This window comes from Rhinatrema bivittatum, chromosome 4 (genome assembly GCF_901001135.1).
Source record: "Rhinatrema bivittatum chromosome 4, aRhiBiv1.1, whole genome shotgun sequence".
In the NCBI taxonomy this organism is placed as follows: Eukaryota; Metazoa; Chordata; class Amphibia; order Gymnophiona; family Rhinatrematidae; genus Rhinatrema; species Rhinatrema bivittatum.
This window is the reverse complement of record NC_042618.1, coordinates 415523460-415542521: the sequence shown is the minus strand read 5'-3', so window position 1 is coordinate 415542521 and position 19062 is coordinate 415523460. Positions and strand designations below refer to the sequence as shown.

The following is a 19062-nucleotide window of genomic DNA, read 5'->3' as shown; positions in this document are numbered from 1 at the left end:
GTAAGGGAGAGGTCTTTATCTCTAGCAGGGCCGAAAATGTGGAATTCCTTACCCGCGGAGATTCGGACAGAGGAGGATATTAATAGCTTTAGGAGGCAGATAAAAACCTGGCTATTTGAACAGGCTTTTATCCTAAATAGTTGATCCCGTTTATCATAGTCATACAGAGACACCAGGGGAAGATGGAGATGAGAGTTGGAGATGGAAGTAGGGGAGATGGGTGGGGGGGAGGAGGGTAGATGGAGGGATAGAGGGAAGGGGGAGGAGGGTAGATGGAGGGGTAGAGGGAAGGGGGAGGAGGGTAGATGGAGGGGTAGAGGGAAGGGGGATATCCTGGTAAGATGTGGCAGTACTGCTACGATTTGAAAGAGATTAGTTTTAATGTACTGTTTAGTTAGTGAGCCTTTGGTTTTACTGTATTATAGCCTTGTATTATGTTTAAGGATATGTTTTTAGTATATATGTATTTGAATGCTGCTACTGCAATTTCAATCAATGTAAACCGCCTTGAAATGAATTTGAAAGCCGGTATATAAGGTTGAATAAATAAATAAATAAATAAATAAATAACCCTCAACACCCAGCAATAGGCAGAAGGAGCACCGGAAAAACAACAAGTTAATGTACAGCATCCATTTATTTAACTAAACATCTTAAGTGCTTTATGGGGATAATGAGTGAATGCTGACTCACAGTGACACAGCATAAATGAGCTATTTACTATACATAACCTCTGATCCTGCTTTATGCTTTGTAGCAGTTATAGGGATGCAGTTAAATTTTAAACAGATATCTCCTACATGTTTTCCCATCAAAAGCCTACTGGACTCTGTTCCTAACTCTTGCATCAAAACAATGGTGAAAAAAGAGGCATCAAGAAATTAGATCTGTATTCCAATGAAAGTTATGTATTGACTGCTAGAGAGCTCACAGCAATGCTGAAAAACGAAGAGTTGTATAGCCAATGGCCATTTATAGTTCTGCCAACATTCCTTGAATCACACTGCAAAATCTCACAATTACTTTGGAATTCATGTTCTCAAAAGAATCAGTTGCAAAGGACAAGAGAGATACATTAATGGTCACCATAAATTATCATTATTAGAGAAGAATGGTAACTACTCAAACTTTCAATCACTTTCTAATAAATAACAATTCATCACATAAATAATATTCATTCAAAAATACTATCTTCCATAAAAATAATAAATCAAAAAGGCAATTACAACTGTGCTTAATAATAAATTGGAATATATATATATATATATAGAGAGAGAGAGAGAGAGAGAGAAACAGACAGACAGAGAGAGATATAGGCACACACAGAGAAAATATAAATAATCAGAACAAATAATTCATCAAAAATTATTAAACAAAAACCTCAAACATATCAGAAAAACCCTCAAACCACATTTGAAAAAGACAAATTAAAAAATCAGTAACTAAATAAACCAAAATAAATGAATAAATGCTTCCAGGAAATTTATTTATTTATTTATTTAAAAGCCATCTATTACACTCATAATCAGTAAACTTGTTCAAGGTAGATTACTTCAACATTACTCATGGATTCAAAGACTTAATAACCTGAGGGTTAAAATCTAATAGAATGTAATTTTCAAAGGTGTTATGCATGTAAATATAAATTAATATCATAGCAATTTTCAAAAGCTCATTTACACAGATAAAGTGCATTTACATGTATAAACCCAGTTTTAAGCATGTAAATGCTTTTGAAAATTATCCTAGACTGGATCATGGTTAAAAAATTGTCCCATGTCTATTCTCAGTTTTGCATGCTCTGAGGTCGATATTTAAAGGCTTTGTCTGGGTAAACTTTGCAGTTACCAAGACAAAAACTGTGATATAAAAATTCCAACCCCCCTCCCCCCCAATTCCCGGCTAAATTATGGCCAAAATTTACCCCAATAAAAAAGAGATGGTGATGGAGACGTGGTTATATTTTAGCCAATGAGTGCTGAAATTCAGCACTTCCCAGTTAAAGTTACTCGGTTGAATCTGGTCAGAAAAATACCAGTCCTCAAGGTACCAGATAACTTTACCAGGGTATATTCAGAGGAATGCTTATTCGGGAATGTTTCACTGGCTATCGGGGGAAAGTTAACAGGGTAACTTTCCTGCTCTCTGGCCCTCTGAATATCAGCTTCTCTATAATACCAAACAATTATGCCTTTCCATCTAACTCTGTGAAACCCCAATATAAGAGGACGGATTAAAGGGTCAATTTGATAACTGCAAGTTATTTGAACAATAAGATGATATTGTTACGGAGTGGTGATTATACAGATAAACCAACTCCTAGAAAGCCTTCCCACCATTCAAACTGGGCATTTTGAACAATTGATTCCTACTGACAAATTTTGGGGGTAATTTTCAAAAAGCCCATGGCAAAAATGCACATAAATTACACCAATTTTCAAAGCAGACTTACTTGCATATGTGCACTTTATCTGATTTAATTGGCCTATCTAAAAAGTGTCCTCTTCAGAACAACTAAAGATATATGTGGGCTGGAAGGGGCATTCCTGGGGGGAGGAGGAGGGTTAGGTCAGGCGAGTAAAATAGCACATGTACATGGAATTTTCAAAAGTAAGCATGCTATTTTGCCCCTGGGGATGCAGAGTATGTGGGTACTTTTATTGTGTATATTTTGTAGCTAAGTTTCAAAGAGAAACTACCTGGGTACCCAAAATTTTCATTTTGGTTTGTTTCATTTTTAAGCCATTTTTGGCCTACATCTCATTTCAGATGTGTTTTTTTCCATTTCAATTAGCTTTTATTTATTTCAGAAAATAGTGCACCCTATCTGCAATTGCATGAGCAATTTTCCGAAATAAACAAAACCGAAATTTAGAGGTGTTTTCAAGGCTACTTTTTATTCAGTTTGGATTTAACAAAGTGAAAATGGCCATTATGGTTTGGATTGCCATTCATTTTTAAACAAATGAACATCCCCATCAGTTTTTCCTTGAAAATTAGCTACACAGTATGCACAGTAAAAGTACCCACATGCTTCATAAATATGCAGGCTACCAAAAAATGCCCCTCCCCCCCCAATAAAATGAGGTCAACTGAGAAGGTTGGAACGTACCAGCCAATTTTCCAGCCATTCATAAAACTCTGGTAGGTTTCTTCAGGCATTATAAAGCAATTCAATTCAATTTTTATTTATATCATGCCTTCCCCCAGAAGTGCTGAAGGTATAGAACTACATAATTATTAATACTTACATAAAAATTATCAATTATCATTAGCACAATACTTTAATGCACCAGAGCATACACTGCTCAAAACTAGCTGAACATTACATTGAGTACCGATGGGATCACTTAAATCTAGCGCTCCCACACCATAGGATTAATTACCAAGGACATTTGGGGGCAATTTTAAATAGTGTGAGTGGTTGCAAAGTACATGAGTACTTTTCCAGGGCATACTTTGCAAGTAATTTTCACAAGGAAACTTTCTGGTTGGTTTCCCTTTGAACATTAGTTAGTGTTCATTGTCCCTGCTATGTGCGCAGGTGGCAGAAGGGAGACAAAATAGCGCGGGTCCTTTAGAAAATGCCAAGTGCACGCCCAGTTTTATTCTCTTCACCTAAACATGCCCCGAGGAGTGCTCCTTTCTAAGGGGGTCATTTTCAAAGGCTTATCGCGTGCAATAAGCCTCTATCGCACGCGAAAAGGCCCTTTTCGCGTGCTATAGCATGCTGGGGGCGGAGTTGGGGCGGCGAAGGGGCGGACTCCGCGATGTCTTCGCTGGCAGCGATAAGGTTAGTAACCTTATCGTTGCCAGTAGCACGCCGAATAATAGCACCACCTTTCACAGTGGCACTATTCGGTGCGAAAGCCAGCAGCGGAGACACCGCAGTGGTGGGAAAGCTCCCGGCTTTCGCAGGCCCGTCCCCCCTCCCTTCGCCTCCCCGCCCCCCGTTTTCGCAGGATTCATCATTCTGTGAAAGAATGGTGAATGCAGGCCTAAGGCAGCTAAATGTGTTTGTACATCTGCATGCGTACTTTTCAGCCAGTCTGAGGAGGGCCATTTTTGGACAGGCCAGTTTATCCGGGGAAATTAATTTGAAATTGGCTCGCTCTAGATCTATTTTTTGCTGCTCAGCTGCAATTTTAAGGTAGACCTCTTCCATTATTGTCTACTAGGCTACTTGTAATGTACCTGAATAAAGCAAACTCATACAATGGTACCAGATCAGGAAAACAAGATACAAGGAAACACCGAGACAGGAAACCTGTTGCTTACGACATTACACTATGGAAAAATTACAGGACCTTTGCAAATATTTATTTTAAAAAGAAGTAGAGAATGAAGTTGCCTGAAATAGAGACTTCAGTAAGCCCACATTGCCTGTAACATTAAACATTTTGTTATGAAGGTTTCATCTCCATACAACTGCTTTGATGGTTTTCTTCTTCCAAATTTTATTTTAAAAGGAAAATTTCTGAATACTTATTGCATTAGGATAAGGCAAGGAAAGTCCAAATGCAAATGCATTTTGTGCTGCAAAGTTCAGTGAGGAATGCGAGCAGATGGTGCCCTACCTTGTTGTAATACTGAAGCTGCAGGGTGTGCCATTCCCCATCACTAACACCTCCTGGAAGATACGGAGTCACCAGAGTGGTGGACTCACCTAGAAAACAGAGGAAACAGTCAACTAAGGCCAGATAGGAGAGCAAAGGAACTGGGTATACAGCAGATTCAAAATCACATATGCATACTTACACCCATCCACCAAGTCATGAAATTACAGGCACATACTGAAATGACTAATAATTCACACAGAGAGGCAGGCCAATTTACTAAATTGCTAAACTTTTTCACAAAATGGGTTTTGTACAACCAATGTGGCAAGAAAACATACACACACAAACACATACACACATATATGCATGCAGCAGTAATGAGTTGCTGCGATGCAAAGGAGCAAATAGGGCTACTTGTTCAGTCTGCGCCATTTTGGAAAATGGTGCTAAGAAGATAGGAGCCAAGGGGCATCACTCCTGCCCCCAGAAGACTACTCTCAACTATGGTGTAAGCTAGAGGGAGCAAAGATAGAGAGACGTGGGACTGGACAGGACTTTAAATATTGTGGAGAGAGACAGTGGATGGGGCTTTACAAGTTCCATAGCATTTAACTTGCTTGGCCAGCAAAGGACTCCAGGGGTCAGGGTGAGGGACCACTAGTACCACCAGGGAGTTCTGACTACAGAGGAGTAGGGAGGGGGCAATGGATCAATGGATCTTTAGCCAAGCTCTTTAGCCAAGCTTTTCCAGGACCATGATCATCATTTTTTCCCCTCCAACCAGCAAGAACATATCTTCTTCACAAACCCCCATTTTCCATACCACTACCTACTTCGGTATCTAATCTCTTGCTGCAGGACACTTGAGACTTTCTCACTTATACGTTATAATTTTTATGCTCAATAAGACCTGTCAACTTAATTGTTTAAGTCTTTTTTTTTTTTTTTTCTCCTTTATCTTTTGGTCATCAATGTTACAACGTTATTGTTAAATTTTGAACTTATGTACACTGTTCCAAGTTTCATAACCTTGTTCTATGTAATGCCTTTTGGCAATTTTCATGTTCTGTTTCAATGTAAACCGATGTGATCTTTATTTCATATAGGAACACCGGTATATAAAAATCTAAAAATAAATAAATAAATAAATAAATAAATCACGCAACACCTTTAAAACATAGCAGCCCCCAATGGGGATGCCAGCAACAGAAATGATCTGCGCGCTGGGGGAGGGGGGGGAATCCAAGATGGCGCCCTGAGAGGGAGTGAATTCGTATCGCTCCGGACCCACGATTTAAATTAAGTTAATAACGCTGTTTCCTCAAGTTTGATGCCGCACAAACGGAAAGGCAGGATTCGGGTCTTCCCACCCGACCCTGATAATGCTGCCGGTCAGCGACTAATAACCGAATTCTCCCTCCAAACGCCGCAATTGAGGGCTGCAGTCCCCGTTGGAGAGCAGGCAGGAGGAGAGCCGTACTCACCAGGGGAGATATCTTTGAGCCCTCCAGACCTCAGGACGCCGGTTAGAGCCTTGCCCCCGCCCGTCGGCAGAGGAGCTGAGTCGCAGACTGATGAGGTCATCGGGCATGCTCAGCTGGGTGGTTCAGACGCCGACCGAACGGCTGGAGAGGCAGGAGAAACCCTGGAACTTCGCGGGACCGAGGAATTGAGTAGAGGAGTGGAGGAGGCCGCTGAAGGACCCAGAACAACGGGAGAAGCGAGCGGTCCCGATAGAACCGGGGTAAGAAACCCTCTCCCAGCAATTTAACAAACCGGCGGTTATCACCCTGGATAACATCTGGGAACTAATGGTGAAAATGTCTACCAAACTAGATAACCAGACCTTGAAACTGGACGAGATTGCGGTTAAGGTTGGTGTACTCGAACAGGACACTAAGCAAAAATTTTTGGAGCAAGATAATTCTATAAAGAAAATTAATGACGATATAAAAAACCTCCAGTCTATTAATGTGACAATGGTCTCAGAAAGGATTTCATCCTTGAGAAGAATCGAATCAATTGAGAATTATATGAGACACTTAAATTTGAGACTGTTGAATTTTCCTATAATTGCAGGGGAAATACCCTTATTAACCTTTAAAAAATTTGCAATGGAGGTTTTGAAGATTCCTCAGAGTGAGATACCAGCAACTAAAAAGCTTTTTTTCCTTCCTAAGAGAAGCAGCACGCCGATAACTTTTCCCCATCAAGAGTCGGAATTTCATAATCTGACTGATTACTTAGAAAACTCAAATGTTGAAATTATTGACCGTGCGGTGCTCTTTGTGACCTTTTTTGAAGAAACAGCTGTATCTTTGATAATGAGGAATTATTTTAAAAATATAAATGTTTCCTTTTGTGGAGGCCTTGTTCGGGTATTTCCCGACTTAGCCAAATCTACGCAGCAGCGTAGAAAAGAATTTCTACTTATGAGATCTGAGACCATAGCAGCTGGGGGTAGTTTTAAATTACGCTACCCCTGCAAATGCATAATACAACTGGCCAGTAATACATATATTTTCTTTTTACCAGTCCAGCTGAAGGATTTCTTATCTGGTAGGAGACCACCTGAGGAGTTGTAATGAGGTCGATGTGTAAAGGCGGTAGTTACAGGGCTAGTAATTTGTAATTGTTTCTTTTGATTACTCCTCGTAAATTAGTTTCCTTTCCCCCCTTCAAAATTTCCTATGTAATAAGAAAACGATATTTGTTAATAAGAAATTTTGATTTTGTTTCTGATGTTAAGGGCAGGAAAGGCCCACTATTAATTATATAATTTCTGTATTTTCCGATACAATGATCTATTGTATATTTTTTGAAAACTTGAGAAATAAAAAATTAAAAAAAAAAAGAAATGATCTGCGCGCTGCCATAAGCAGCTTTATGCAGAACATTTTGTGCAAAAATGAGCTACAAGTGCAAATGATCTTATTTGCATTTATAGCAAATTTTCACCAGTCGCTAAACCATGTAAAAATACTACTGCTTGTACATCTACCACAAAAACACTTAACACACTTGTGATATACACACTGCAAAAACACCTAATAATCGACAATTAGAAATGTCTAAAAGTATTCACATGCTGTATAAACACATTGTTATGAAGGCACCCAATACTCCAAATATAAAGTGTTCGTGTTTAATAATATGCATAAAAATGCATTTATCTTTGCAGACATCTAATTTCCAACCAAGTTCTGTGATTGAAGCTAGAGTTCCTTGCCAGCAAATCCAGTCCATCTGTTGCTTTCCGACTCTTTCTAACCATGTCAAGCTGGATTTAACGCAGCTGGAGATTATACAGTAAAGCCCTTTCCTCTGGATCTCAGTTTCCTCATGTTTCAGCTCTTTTCCTTCCTCTGGTAATGGTTCAAGGGTGACCGTACAACCTCTCTGCCATAGGCATTCACCAGCCATCTACAACAGGCCGAGGCTGTTTTAGATTTATTGGTGTAACTTCAGAGTAGCTCAGGCTTTCTTGCTTACACTCAGTTACTTGGGTATGGCTGATGGTGCTGGTTCCATGCCTGCCATTCACACCTGTCCAAACTGCCTCATATTAGAACAGGCTCCTACCGGTCAGAAAACAAGTAAATCTCAACAGACACATGGCGCGCCATGCTGGAGCATCTCAGGCCCCCCCATCCTCCGCCCTGGCGAGCAAATCCGGAAGCAGTGGGGGCCACGTACCTGTGGAATATTTGAGCTGTACCTGTCCATCGATTATCTCCACAGCAATGAAGTCATGCTTCTCATTCAGGCGCCCGTTATAAAAGAGGAGTCCGTTCCTCTCCAGAGTGGCAAACCTACCAGGCAGGAAGAGGAAAAAAAAAATCAAGCCGGAAATATGCACCCAATTTCTTATGCGTGTGCATGTACAAAGGGCAATTTTCTCAGGGATCCGGATGCTTAACACCGGAGGTAAATGCCTAGATCCACGGATTTGAAATTTGCCCCCTGGTAGTTCCCCTTTGAAAAATGGCTAAAGATACACAGGACCTTTTGTAACCACAGACTCTCCCACTATGCGGCTTATTAAAATTTGCCCCACACCTGAATATTTGCACAGGCATGGATGAAAGGGTGTTTCACTGTATACATATAAATACAAAGGCATATATAACTATGGACAGGGTTGCATTTGGGTGTATGTAAATATAGTTATGTGTTTATACAAGTGGTCCTGGTGATCTGTGCCTATTAATTGTGTATAAGCACAAGTGTGCATCATTTTGATGCCATGAAAGAAGTACTACACTACACTACACTACACCAGACCTTAGCCAAAAGCCCAAAAAGGTACATCTCTGGAATATAACCAAAATGCCAGGGACTGCTTATACATCCTGTTATCTACGAAAGTGCTTTTGATTAATTTAACTGCAATCTGTTCCACAATTAAGTTTAGCAAGTTATTCTTTAGGACACCGCTAGGGAATGCACAAATGGGATTCATCTCCCCCACTCACTGTATAAAGTAAGGATGAAAGCAGAATGCAGAGGCTGAGATGGATTCCTCTGGTTATCCCTGAGTGTGACCCACTTTGGAATGTACTGCTAGATGTACTGCACACCCGCTGAAAATGCTGTGTCAGTCTTTCCAATTAACTAAACTTTATTTGTAACTTAAGTAGGACCTTGGCTGCAAGACATATTCACTAGGATAACCACAGAAAGTTGACCTCCTGCAATTCAATTACCCGGTAAACCGGGCACACCTACTGAGAACTGAACATATGGTTCCCAGAATTATCCACTAGAGGCTGCTCTTCTTCTAACAACAGCATGCCTGTAATAATGTCTGCTATAGGGTGACATGCACTGAACGCTCTAAGCAGTGGTTTCCAAACCTGTCCTGGAGGACCCCCTGTAAGTCAGGTTTTCAGGATACCCACAATAAATATGCAGAAGATAAAATTTGCATGCTGTGGTATATGCAAATTTTATCTTCTGCATATTTATTGTGGGTATCCTGAAAACCTGACTGGCTGGGGGATCCTCCAGGGCAGGTTTGGGAACCACTACTCTAAATGTATTCAACCATAAAAAGCCCTTATCTAAACACATAGGAATATCCTTATCATCCTCTGCTTTGGGTAATGGCTCTATTTATTATACCGGAAAGGGAATCTGTCAATTTAATCTTCTTAGGAGTATGAGGACTATAGATACTGCTTATTGTACATCTTCAGATCCCTTTATGATTTAATGAGGCAAAAATGTATCAGTTTTATTTCTAAAGATGCAGCTAGCTACTAAGCTACTAAACCTGAAGAAAGACTATTTCGATGTCTTGCAGATAAAACATGTCCCCGCTGATTTTAAAATGAACATATCCTTACTGCGTTTGACAGTCTTTCACCAAAGAGCCAGAAAGTCATCTTCCTTTTTGTATCCATGTGTACCTTCTGTTTCTGCAGAAAAGCTGCAGATGGCTGAATCGCTCTTAGGGGGGAATAAATAATGCCTGGGTCTGGATGACTGTGAGCTAGAATTGGGTGTTCTAATGGGAGCAGCAAGCAAGGACACTCAGCCTAAGGCTCTGAAGCTACAGGTATCTCTTCTGAACCAGTCCATTTCTGTTCTCTTACAATACGGAAGTTTTACAATCAAACAGAATAGAGCTAAGACCAAAAATGTTCTTTTCTTTCTACTCTATCATGTGAATTTGGCTACTTGAGGACTGGATCATTGTCAAAGTGACTCTCTTAAGTGTCAAAGATTGATTACTGCACCTTAACACATCATAGGACACATCATGGTAAAAGACTCGGTCACTAAAATCGCAGTTTAAGATCCTCCACAAACACTGCAGGTCACTAAGGGGGCAAATTTCAAAACTATGTGGATTTGTTGCAAGGTCCAGGGGTACTTTTTACTGCACACTTTGCAACAATTCTCATAGTTAAAGTGTGCACTGACTTTCCTTATAAAACCTGCCTTAGAGAACCAGTACCCGCAGAGATTTGCACCTGCTTTTTCTGTGGATACTTATCCCCTGAAAAACAAAAGGCATGGTCTTGAAAAGGATTTTCACGTTTAAAACTGGCTTTTATGCATGTAAATGAACTTAGGCAGGATAACTTTAAAACAGCTGCTCGCCCACTCATATACACATGTATATGGGTGGGCGAGCAGCTGGGTACAGCAATCTATGCGTGTATGTAAAAAAAAAATGTGCAAATATTTATTGCACTTATCCAGATAAGTTCCAACTTATCTGGCTAAGTAGCAGCTTTGCTGCTTCTTAACCGGGTAAGTCTTAAATAGAGCTGCTTATCCGGATAGGGAGCTCTGTTTGAGATGTAACCATCTATCTTAACCAGATAAGTAGCACTTTAAGACTTATCCGGCTAAGCAGCGGATAAGTTGGAAATTATTCAAATAAGTAGCGCGCAACACCCATGTATTTTTACTTCTAACTTTAAAAACAGACACATGGAGATTTTGCCCCTTGTAATTTACACGCATTTACTCCCCATAAGTCGGGGTTTACGCATGTAAGTCGGGAGATTTCCTAACATGCACAGCAATAAAATTAACAATTTTACCTATTAATCTACCAGTTCACCCAGTCCATCTGCAGGTCATCAAGACCTTCCTGACTCTTCAGCCTCAATTCCCATTTCACCCAGACCCGACCCTTCCCCCCCTCCCCACCCCGTCATTATTTCACTTTTAGGACATAAAGAGCAAATGTAACTCTGCGTGAGTAAATCTACAGGCATAAACCTCTTATAAAATACCAACTTACATGTGTAAATGTTGGCCTCCGCCCTGGACGGCCCCTTTTTTACACGTGTAGATTTACTTGTGCACTATTGCATTGTCAATAGTTTTTACCCAATTATATGCACTTAAAGTGGGTAAATGGGCTTTTGAAAATTGCTATGAGTATATTACATTTATATTTTCCTTTGAAAATGACCCTCTTAGCGCATAAATGGGCGTTTGAAAATTGCTACAATTTTTCCTATTCACGTGCGTGAATCCTTTTGAAAATTACCCTCTACGCACGTTGTTGTTTCTACCTAACCCACCTCTAATCTCACCTACTCTTCCTGCATAGAAAAGTAGGCGTGGAGTTGCTCCCCACGTGCACTTTTACCCACATACAGGGTGTGCAATTTTTAGACAGTTATTTTACCTGGCTAAATACAGAGGCTATCTGCACCAGGAAATGGCTTTTGAAAACTGCCTGCTAAGAAGGCAATTTTCAAAGCTATTTACACATGTAATTTGGCCTGTCTTAAAAACACCCTCCTCTGCTTGGCTAAATGTATGCGTAAGTTTCTGCAGCCTTCCTGGAGGGAGGGGAATATTTAGATTGGGAGAATGAAACAGCACCGGGTACAAGGGATTTTCAAAAATAATCATGCTATTTTGCCCTTTCTCGGCTGCCCACATGGATTTTCAAGAAAAAGTTACCCAAGTGGTCTCATTTAAAAATTAACCAGCAAGTGTGCATGCTTGCTAAAAGTACACTCATACTTTGTATTAGCAAAAGTTAGAGCCCCTAAAAGCCCAAAGATGCTGATAGAAATGGTATCAGTTATAATATCCTGTTATAAAGCAGGCCATTGCACTGACGGAGTACAGAATACAGATATGATTAAATTGATTGCATGAGTAAATTAACAGGTATCACTGCTGGAAATTTTACATTTTAGGTGCCAATGAATGGAAAATAAGAAGACGAAGTGAAAATTGATCCATATTTTGACCAGTTTGAATTCCTAAAAGCAATTTTTCTCTCTCCCTCCTTCCGCTCTGACTTTCTCCGTCTCTCTAAAAACAGTAAGATAACACTGTTATCAAACCACTCTGTTTCCATCTCAGGCCTTTCTCTTTCTCCTAAATTAAATCTTCCTTGGACTCAGGCACCTCCAATGTTATGATTTATCCACTGGCTTCACAGCTATTGCACTTAGAGGCCTGCCAAACTCCTGAGACGTGTCGGAAACTCAATTCTCCCTCTACCGCTTGTCTGAAACTGCAGAGCTGGATCATCTCATTCACAAAATAATTTAATTACTTCCCTTCTGCCTTATCTCTCTGCCACTCTCGAACTTCTGAGATCCAGATTCTTCAGCATTTTTCACTACCTATCTATAGCTTAAAAGAGTGCTTGATAGTGGATATTGTCGGAAGGGTTTGCGCTGGTCTCAAATCCCCTGCATGGCAGCCCTCGGCCACAAAGACAAACCATTAAGACATGGGTGGCACATGATGTTAAGGGTATTTCTGGGTAGACGATGTCATACCTCATCATCCTACAAACTACCGCTGCTGGATTTGTACTAAAAATTAACTCTATTAAAGGGGGGGGGGTCAAAGATCACATGGTCTGCCCCATTTCCATAGCCCAGCTCTACTCGTAAAGCAAGCTTTCCAGTTGTGTTGGTTGACTACATAGGCACAGCCAAAGAAGGAAAGAGGGACTTGGAAGATCATTCCATTTTAAGAAAAAAATATTTTTCATTTAGACCCAGGAGTAAATTTTGCATATATTTCTTCACATTTTATAACTTACTTATATCTAAAATTAGTCTAGTTAGTCAGTGGCAATATTCCATATTTAATGGTTAGAGCACAGATCTCCATTTCTGGAGGTGTGGGGTTTGATTCTTTTATCCACCACTCGTACCACTTTCAGCAAGTCACCTAAGCTTACTATACTCACTCGGGGACCAATTTACTAAGACTTTTCACCCATTCACCCAGAAAAAAGTAAATCAGCCCCCAATACTGTAAGCGCTCTGGTGAGGGATACTAACCGGGTGATGTGAAACACGGATGACACTAACTGGTGCTATTTAAATAATAGATAGGATCATTACAGAGTCTATTTTTGGGGTGGAAGGGGGAAGGCAAATGGAATCTGAGACTTACTTCTGAAAAGCAATGACTGAAGTGAACATTTTGGAAAGAAGATCAAAGAGAATGTTGTGAATGGGAAAACAAATGATATTCTCCATTCTCCTCCTCACAGACGGAAAGCATCAGGTGTGAAGACTCTACACATTATCTTCCCCTGACACTCGACTCACTGGAATTTAGGTTTGTTTGTTTTTTTAAATAAAAGTGAAACCTGCTACAATCATCTCTCTATAGCAGGACTTCCTGAATTTAACAAAAGTAATCTCGACGTCATCTTCCTCAGGATCTCTGTTCATACATGACAAAGAGCAGTCAATGCCAAAGCAAAATAGTAAATGGAAGTCAAGAGCCCAACGAGGCAAGAAAAGTGTAGGGTGCTTTGTGTCTAATGAGTCCACAGTGGCATTAGTCATGACAGGATGAGGTAATGCCTGTGACAGCTCGCTGCGCCCTTTGTTCCACATGATTGGGGAATGTGATTGTCCGCAGTGACATCATCCGTGTTTCATCAATCCTAACCTCATTACATAGGGCTGCGTTTGTTCAAAGCGGCTGCAAAAGAGACTCAAACTGTCCATGAAGGAAACAGATAAAAAAAAAAAGGGGGGGGGGAGCAGGCAGGGAGGGAAGGAAGGTGCAGAGGAAAGCTGAAATGGAAAGAGAGAGAAAAGGGAGAAGGAGAAAACTATGGAGCAGATAAAAAATGGTAAAAAGGATGAAAGAAAATGAAAGTGTAGCAGAGAGAGAAAAAAATGAGAAAAAAAAGACAGAATATAGAGGTAGATCTTAAAAAAGTACGCCGGATTTTATAAGATACGCGCGTAGCCGCACGTATCTTATAAAATCCGGGGTCGGCACGTGCAAGGCTGTGCAAAATCAGCAGCCTGCGCATGCCGAGCCGCGCAGCCTGCCTCCGTTCCCTCCGAGTCCCCCCACCTTCCCCTCCCTTCCCCTATCTACCCCACCCCCCAGCCCTACCTAAATCCCCCCCCCCTACCTTTGTTGTGCAAGTTACGCCTGCTTGAAGCAGGCGTAACTTGCACGCGCCGCCTCGGCATCCCCCGGCACAGGCCGCAGTGCCAGGGGACTCGGGACCGCCCTCCCGGCCTGCCCCCAAACCGTCACCACGCCCCCGGACCCACCCTGGACCGCCCCCTGACCCGATCACGCCCCGGACACGCCCCCTCCCGCCCCTTTTACGAAGCCCCAGGACTTACGCGCGTCCCGGTGCTTTGTGCGTGCCGGCGGCCTATGCAAAATAGGCGCGCCCATTGTGTGGAGGTCAGGGAACTAAGCAGTGTGAGTCCTTACCATGGTACAGAAAACGGGGATACCAGTGAGGCTTGCTGGTGCCTAAGGCAGGATGTCAAGTTGATGCCCTTCCCTAATTATACAGTTTTAAAATGCTCTTCAAAGTTTTAGATTTGACATTATTCATTGCAAGTCTGTACACAATTACATTTAGAAACATAGAAACATGATGTTAGAAAAAAGACCTTATGGCCCATCCAGTCTGCTCATCCAACCAATTAATTTAGCATTATAATTCACAAGACTTCCTCAGAGATCCCCTGTATTTATCCCTTGTTTTCTTGAATTCAGATACTGTTTTTGTCTCCACCACTTCCACTGGGAGGCTGTTCCATGCATCCACCACCCTCTCTGTAAAGTAATATTTCCTAAGATTATACCTGAGTCTATCCCCTTTCAACTTCATTGCATGACCCCTCGCTCTAGAGCCTCCTTTCCATTGAAAAAGGCTCATCTCCTGTGTATGGAAACGTTTGAGATATTTGAATGTTTCTATCATATCTCCCCTATCTCGCTTTTCTTCTAGGGTAAGCATGTTTAGATCGTTGGTTTAGGAAATTAAGAAATATAGGAAACAAAACTCCAAAATAAGTTTTATTGACCCTATTTAGCACCCCCTTAGAGAAGTACCTTCCTCCCCGATGGGTGTTAAGCATAAATGCTGCAGAGAGTGGGAACAAGGAGGGTCAGTTGTCTTTGCTCACATAGTAGGTGTCAGTATTTTAACCTGCCAATTGCATCTCCTCATGAAAGCACAAACTAACTTTACTCTCGCCTTTGACAGGTATTCTGTATTTCCCAGGTCCCTGTTAAGCAGAGACTTTCTACCTGTTTATACCAACAAACAATCCAGCTTCTGCTTTTTATTTTTTTGGGGACCTGGCAGTTTCCTTCTGCACCTTTGGGCTTCCTGCTCAATCAGAATCGGTCTATGCTGGAGATATGGCACCACAAGCATTGGTGGAGCTCTCGTTGTTTTAGGTTTGTCTTTCCATTCTGCCCAGGCACAGCGGCAATAGTCCTTGGTTGAACGTTACAATCATCTTTAATTTATTCACTTTGGGTCATTGATGCACGCAAGCTGAGGTTCCTTTCCTCCCGGAGGGCTGTGAACACTGTCACAGCAGCATCCCCAGCCCTGGTCAATCTAAAGAGCAGAAGATGGGTCGTGCATTTGAACCCAGCTCTCATCAATGCAAATCACTGGGCTTGACAGCGCATCTTCTATAAAACAATAAGCTTATCTAAACAAGACAATGGACAAGAAGAAAACATTTCCACAATTCTTTCTTGAAACCTGAACCATTAAGAATGAATTTCAGTTCATATGTTGCTTTACAAATTTTCATTTGCTCTATTTATTTATTTATTTATTATTTTTATATACCTAAGAGTTACCATTTACTTTATTTCAATTTCAGCAAAGCTAACTAAAATACAAATTAAAGTCTCAGATGATTAGATGCCTGTAAATACAAAACCAAATGATTACATTTCAGGTTTTACTTTTTTCTGGTAATGCTGTGGGGACATAGATCAAGGCTTCAGCCTCAGCATGTCTTAATCTGGCCTGAGCCCACTTTTCCAATCAGAGTGGATTACAGTAAATCAGGATACAAATACACCAACATACAAATTACAGATGTAGAGAGCCTAAAGGGTCTCTACTAAAGGGGATTGCCCCATTTGTCATGGGAGAAAAGGAGTAGTATTATTGAGGGTTTTAGCTGACCCCCGTGGGAGCCTGAGATGGTGAGCTCACAGAGTATACAAACCTCCGCCACCATCTTAGGGTGTGGAGTTTTTGGTTAATCCTGGTAAGGGCAGCAGGTCACTATGCTGTCTCCTGTTTTGTTTGGTTTACCCGGTGAAGGACCCTTGGGCTTCTAAGAATGAGGCTTGGGGTAAGGAAAAGAAGAAGGGGGTGCCTTCATCTAACCTAAACATGTCCTTCTGGAAACATTTTGCTTTTGGAGAAGGAAGTTATTCCACCCTTCCTTTCTCTATTTTTGGTTTCCCTTTCTTAAGACTTATTTTTCAAATATGCTGGAGTATACTAGGGCCCAGGGGCTCAGTGATTACTTTCTAAAGGAACACTTTCTCTCAACCAGAGAACATGGGTGGACTACTGAGAGTCCTGGTGGAGGAATGAGTCTCTGTTCATTCCAGGGGAGAGAGAGGAGGGTGCCAAGATCTGTGGCACCTAGCTGGTGTCAGCCACAGCTCCATCATGAAAATGTAGAGGGGAGGAGTACAGCGGTACCACTCAGGTGCAAACAATGAAAATAAGGAGAATGATTGAACCACTGGACTAAGGTATAACAAAATGGGACAATTTAAATTGGGGGAAAAAATTATCCTCTCCACCAAATTCTGGGAGGAAGCTCTGAAACTACCCCGTTAACTGGACTGGATCAGGGATATGAGATGACAAGAAATATCAATTGACATCAGTATCAGAATAAAGTAACTGGAAGCTGAAAGTCACAAATTTATTAGAAAATCTGAAGCTATAGAATAGATTGTAAATAACAAGAACTTGTAACTTAATATTTTTCATCAGTTTCCATTTTTAATCAGTAAAATTTAAATTGGAAGCCACCAATTGCTTCTAGAGTGATTTTTAGTGTTGTTTCTGCCCAGGGCCTAGGAGGTAATTCGATATACCCTCCTCCACCCCCATGGCAGAGAAACTTGGACCTCAGATTGTATTAATATCAGGAGAGGACTCGTATTTCAGGTGTGGTCTTTGGGGACCTGTGAAGGGATGCTAGTCCAGGAGTTACATAGAGAAATCAGTATTTCTGAATAGAGACTTCATCAGGATTAAGTACCTAAGAGCTTGGTATTTTCTGGCACTGTTATAGTCTAGTGATCCACGTGCGTCCTCACTTTCTTGATGCTAATTCAGGTGTGAGTCTCTCAATGATGCACGTATATTGTGGCCAGACTGGTGAAGACATGTCGACAGAAACCGCTGGGTCCCACAAGCCTATGGCCTCTATGACTTGGGGAGCTTATGAGGACTATTCACAGAGCAATTTATGCAAGCTAAAAAGCATTTTATCTGCATTCAACGGCCATGTGAAAACTGCCCTCCCTCCGTGCAATAAACATGCACACGATGGTCCACAACGCATGGACTTTAGATGCTATCGAGAGGGGCCATTCTTGAGGGCACGAGGGGAAGAGAAGCATGCATGTCGATGGCACAGTCAAAATTTCACACCCACTCTTCCAGCAAAAGTCCTACCCACGGACAAAAGCAAGGTGCAAGTGACCACATGAACGTTATACCTGCAGCAAGTTTCAAAGTGAAAGTGCAGTTATCGGTGCAAAGCCTGCAGGTGAAAAGGGCATGGGGTCATTATGCCTATGCAGACAGTCAGAAATTTGCCTCTTTTAAACTTACGCTGACTTTTTTAAGCTCCCACCCACTTTAGTACCAGGAGCCATTTGTTCAATAAGAAAAACAGGTCTAAAATTACCAGAAAATGACTAATAGTTTTAGCTGATCTAAAATGAGACGTGTGTAATAGAGATGGTTGAGGTGAATGTGGACAAGAAAAGCTTCCATGCCCTTCTCGCATGTGGGCCATAGTGAATGGTGGCCCTCGGCTCCTGTGGCTGGTGGCGCATGGAGCAGCAGGTGGTACAGCCGCCCAGTTCATAGCAGCTGAGAAGGGACTTACGAAAGAGAGAGGCTCATTCGAAATCTCTGCCTCAGGCCTCGGAACATGACGAAGGAGTTGGGAGGGAAGGAGCGGATGGATAACTCGCAGTAGGGCTTCTCAAAACCTCCCGAGGGGCACTGGCACTGGAAACCACCACTGGCCAAGTTGGTACACGTGCCGCCATTCCTGCACACACCCGGGACACAGCGTCCTGCACCACTGTCCACTTCACAGTTGTCCCCTAGAAAAAGACGGAACAAAAAAGACCAACATGTAAGGCTGCAATAAAGGTTTTGGGGGAGAGGGGTCAGAGGGATGTGGGAAGGAGTCAATGGAGAACAGTCACATAGGGATCCACAGAGTCAAAAACATTATAATATCTCACCATTCCAAAAATGATTTATTTTTATCTTATGCCACCACTAGACTTTTGTTCAGATTATATCATTCCCATACACTTTGTTACCTAATTAGTTACAGATCATTAACAGTGCCATTCTTTGAAAGGGTAGAGGAGCAATTAGAGTCTGATCCCTTGTGAGACAGGAGGAAATAGGAAGCCCAGAACACCAGGAATAGCAAACCCTGCAAAATCATCACTGCATTAGCTGCAGAAGAGAGGACACAAGTCA

At 41.5% G+C, this 19062-nt stretch overlaps 1 protein-coding gene across 1 annotated transcript in view; it reads right to left on the bottom strand.

Moving 5' to 3' along the window:
- Window positions 1-19062, bottom strand: part of CELSR3 (cadherin EGF LAG seven-pass G-type receptor 3) — a 224888-nt gene that overhangs the window by 83498 nt on the left and 122328 nt on the right. Inside the window, 3 exon segments of the mRNA XM_029597516.1 lie at window positions 4578-4666; window positions 8256-8371; window positions 18449-18671. Coding sequence (XP_029453376.1) covers window positions 4578-4666; window positions 8256-8371; window positions 18449-18671 — 428 coding nt within the window.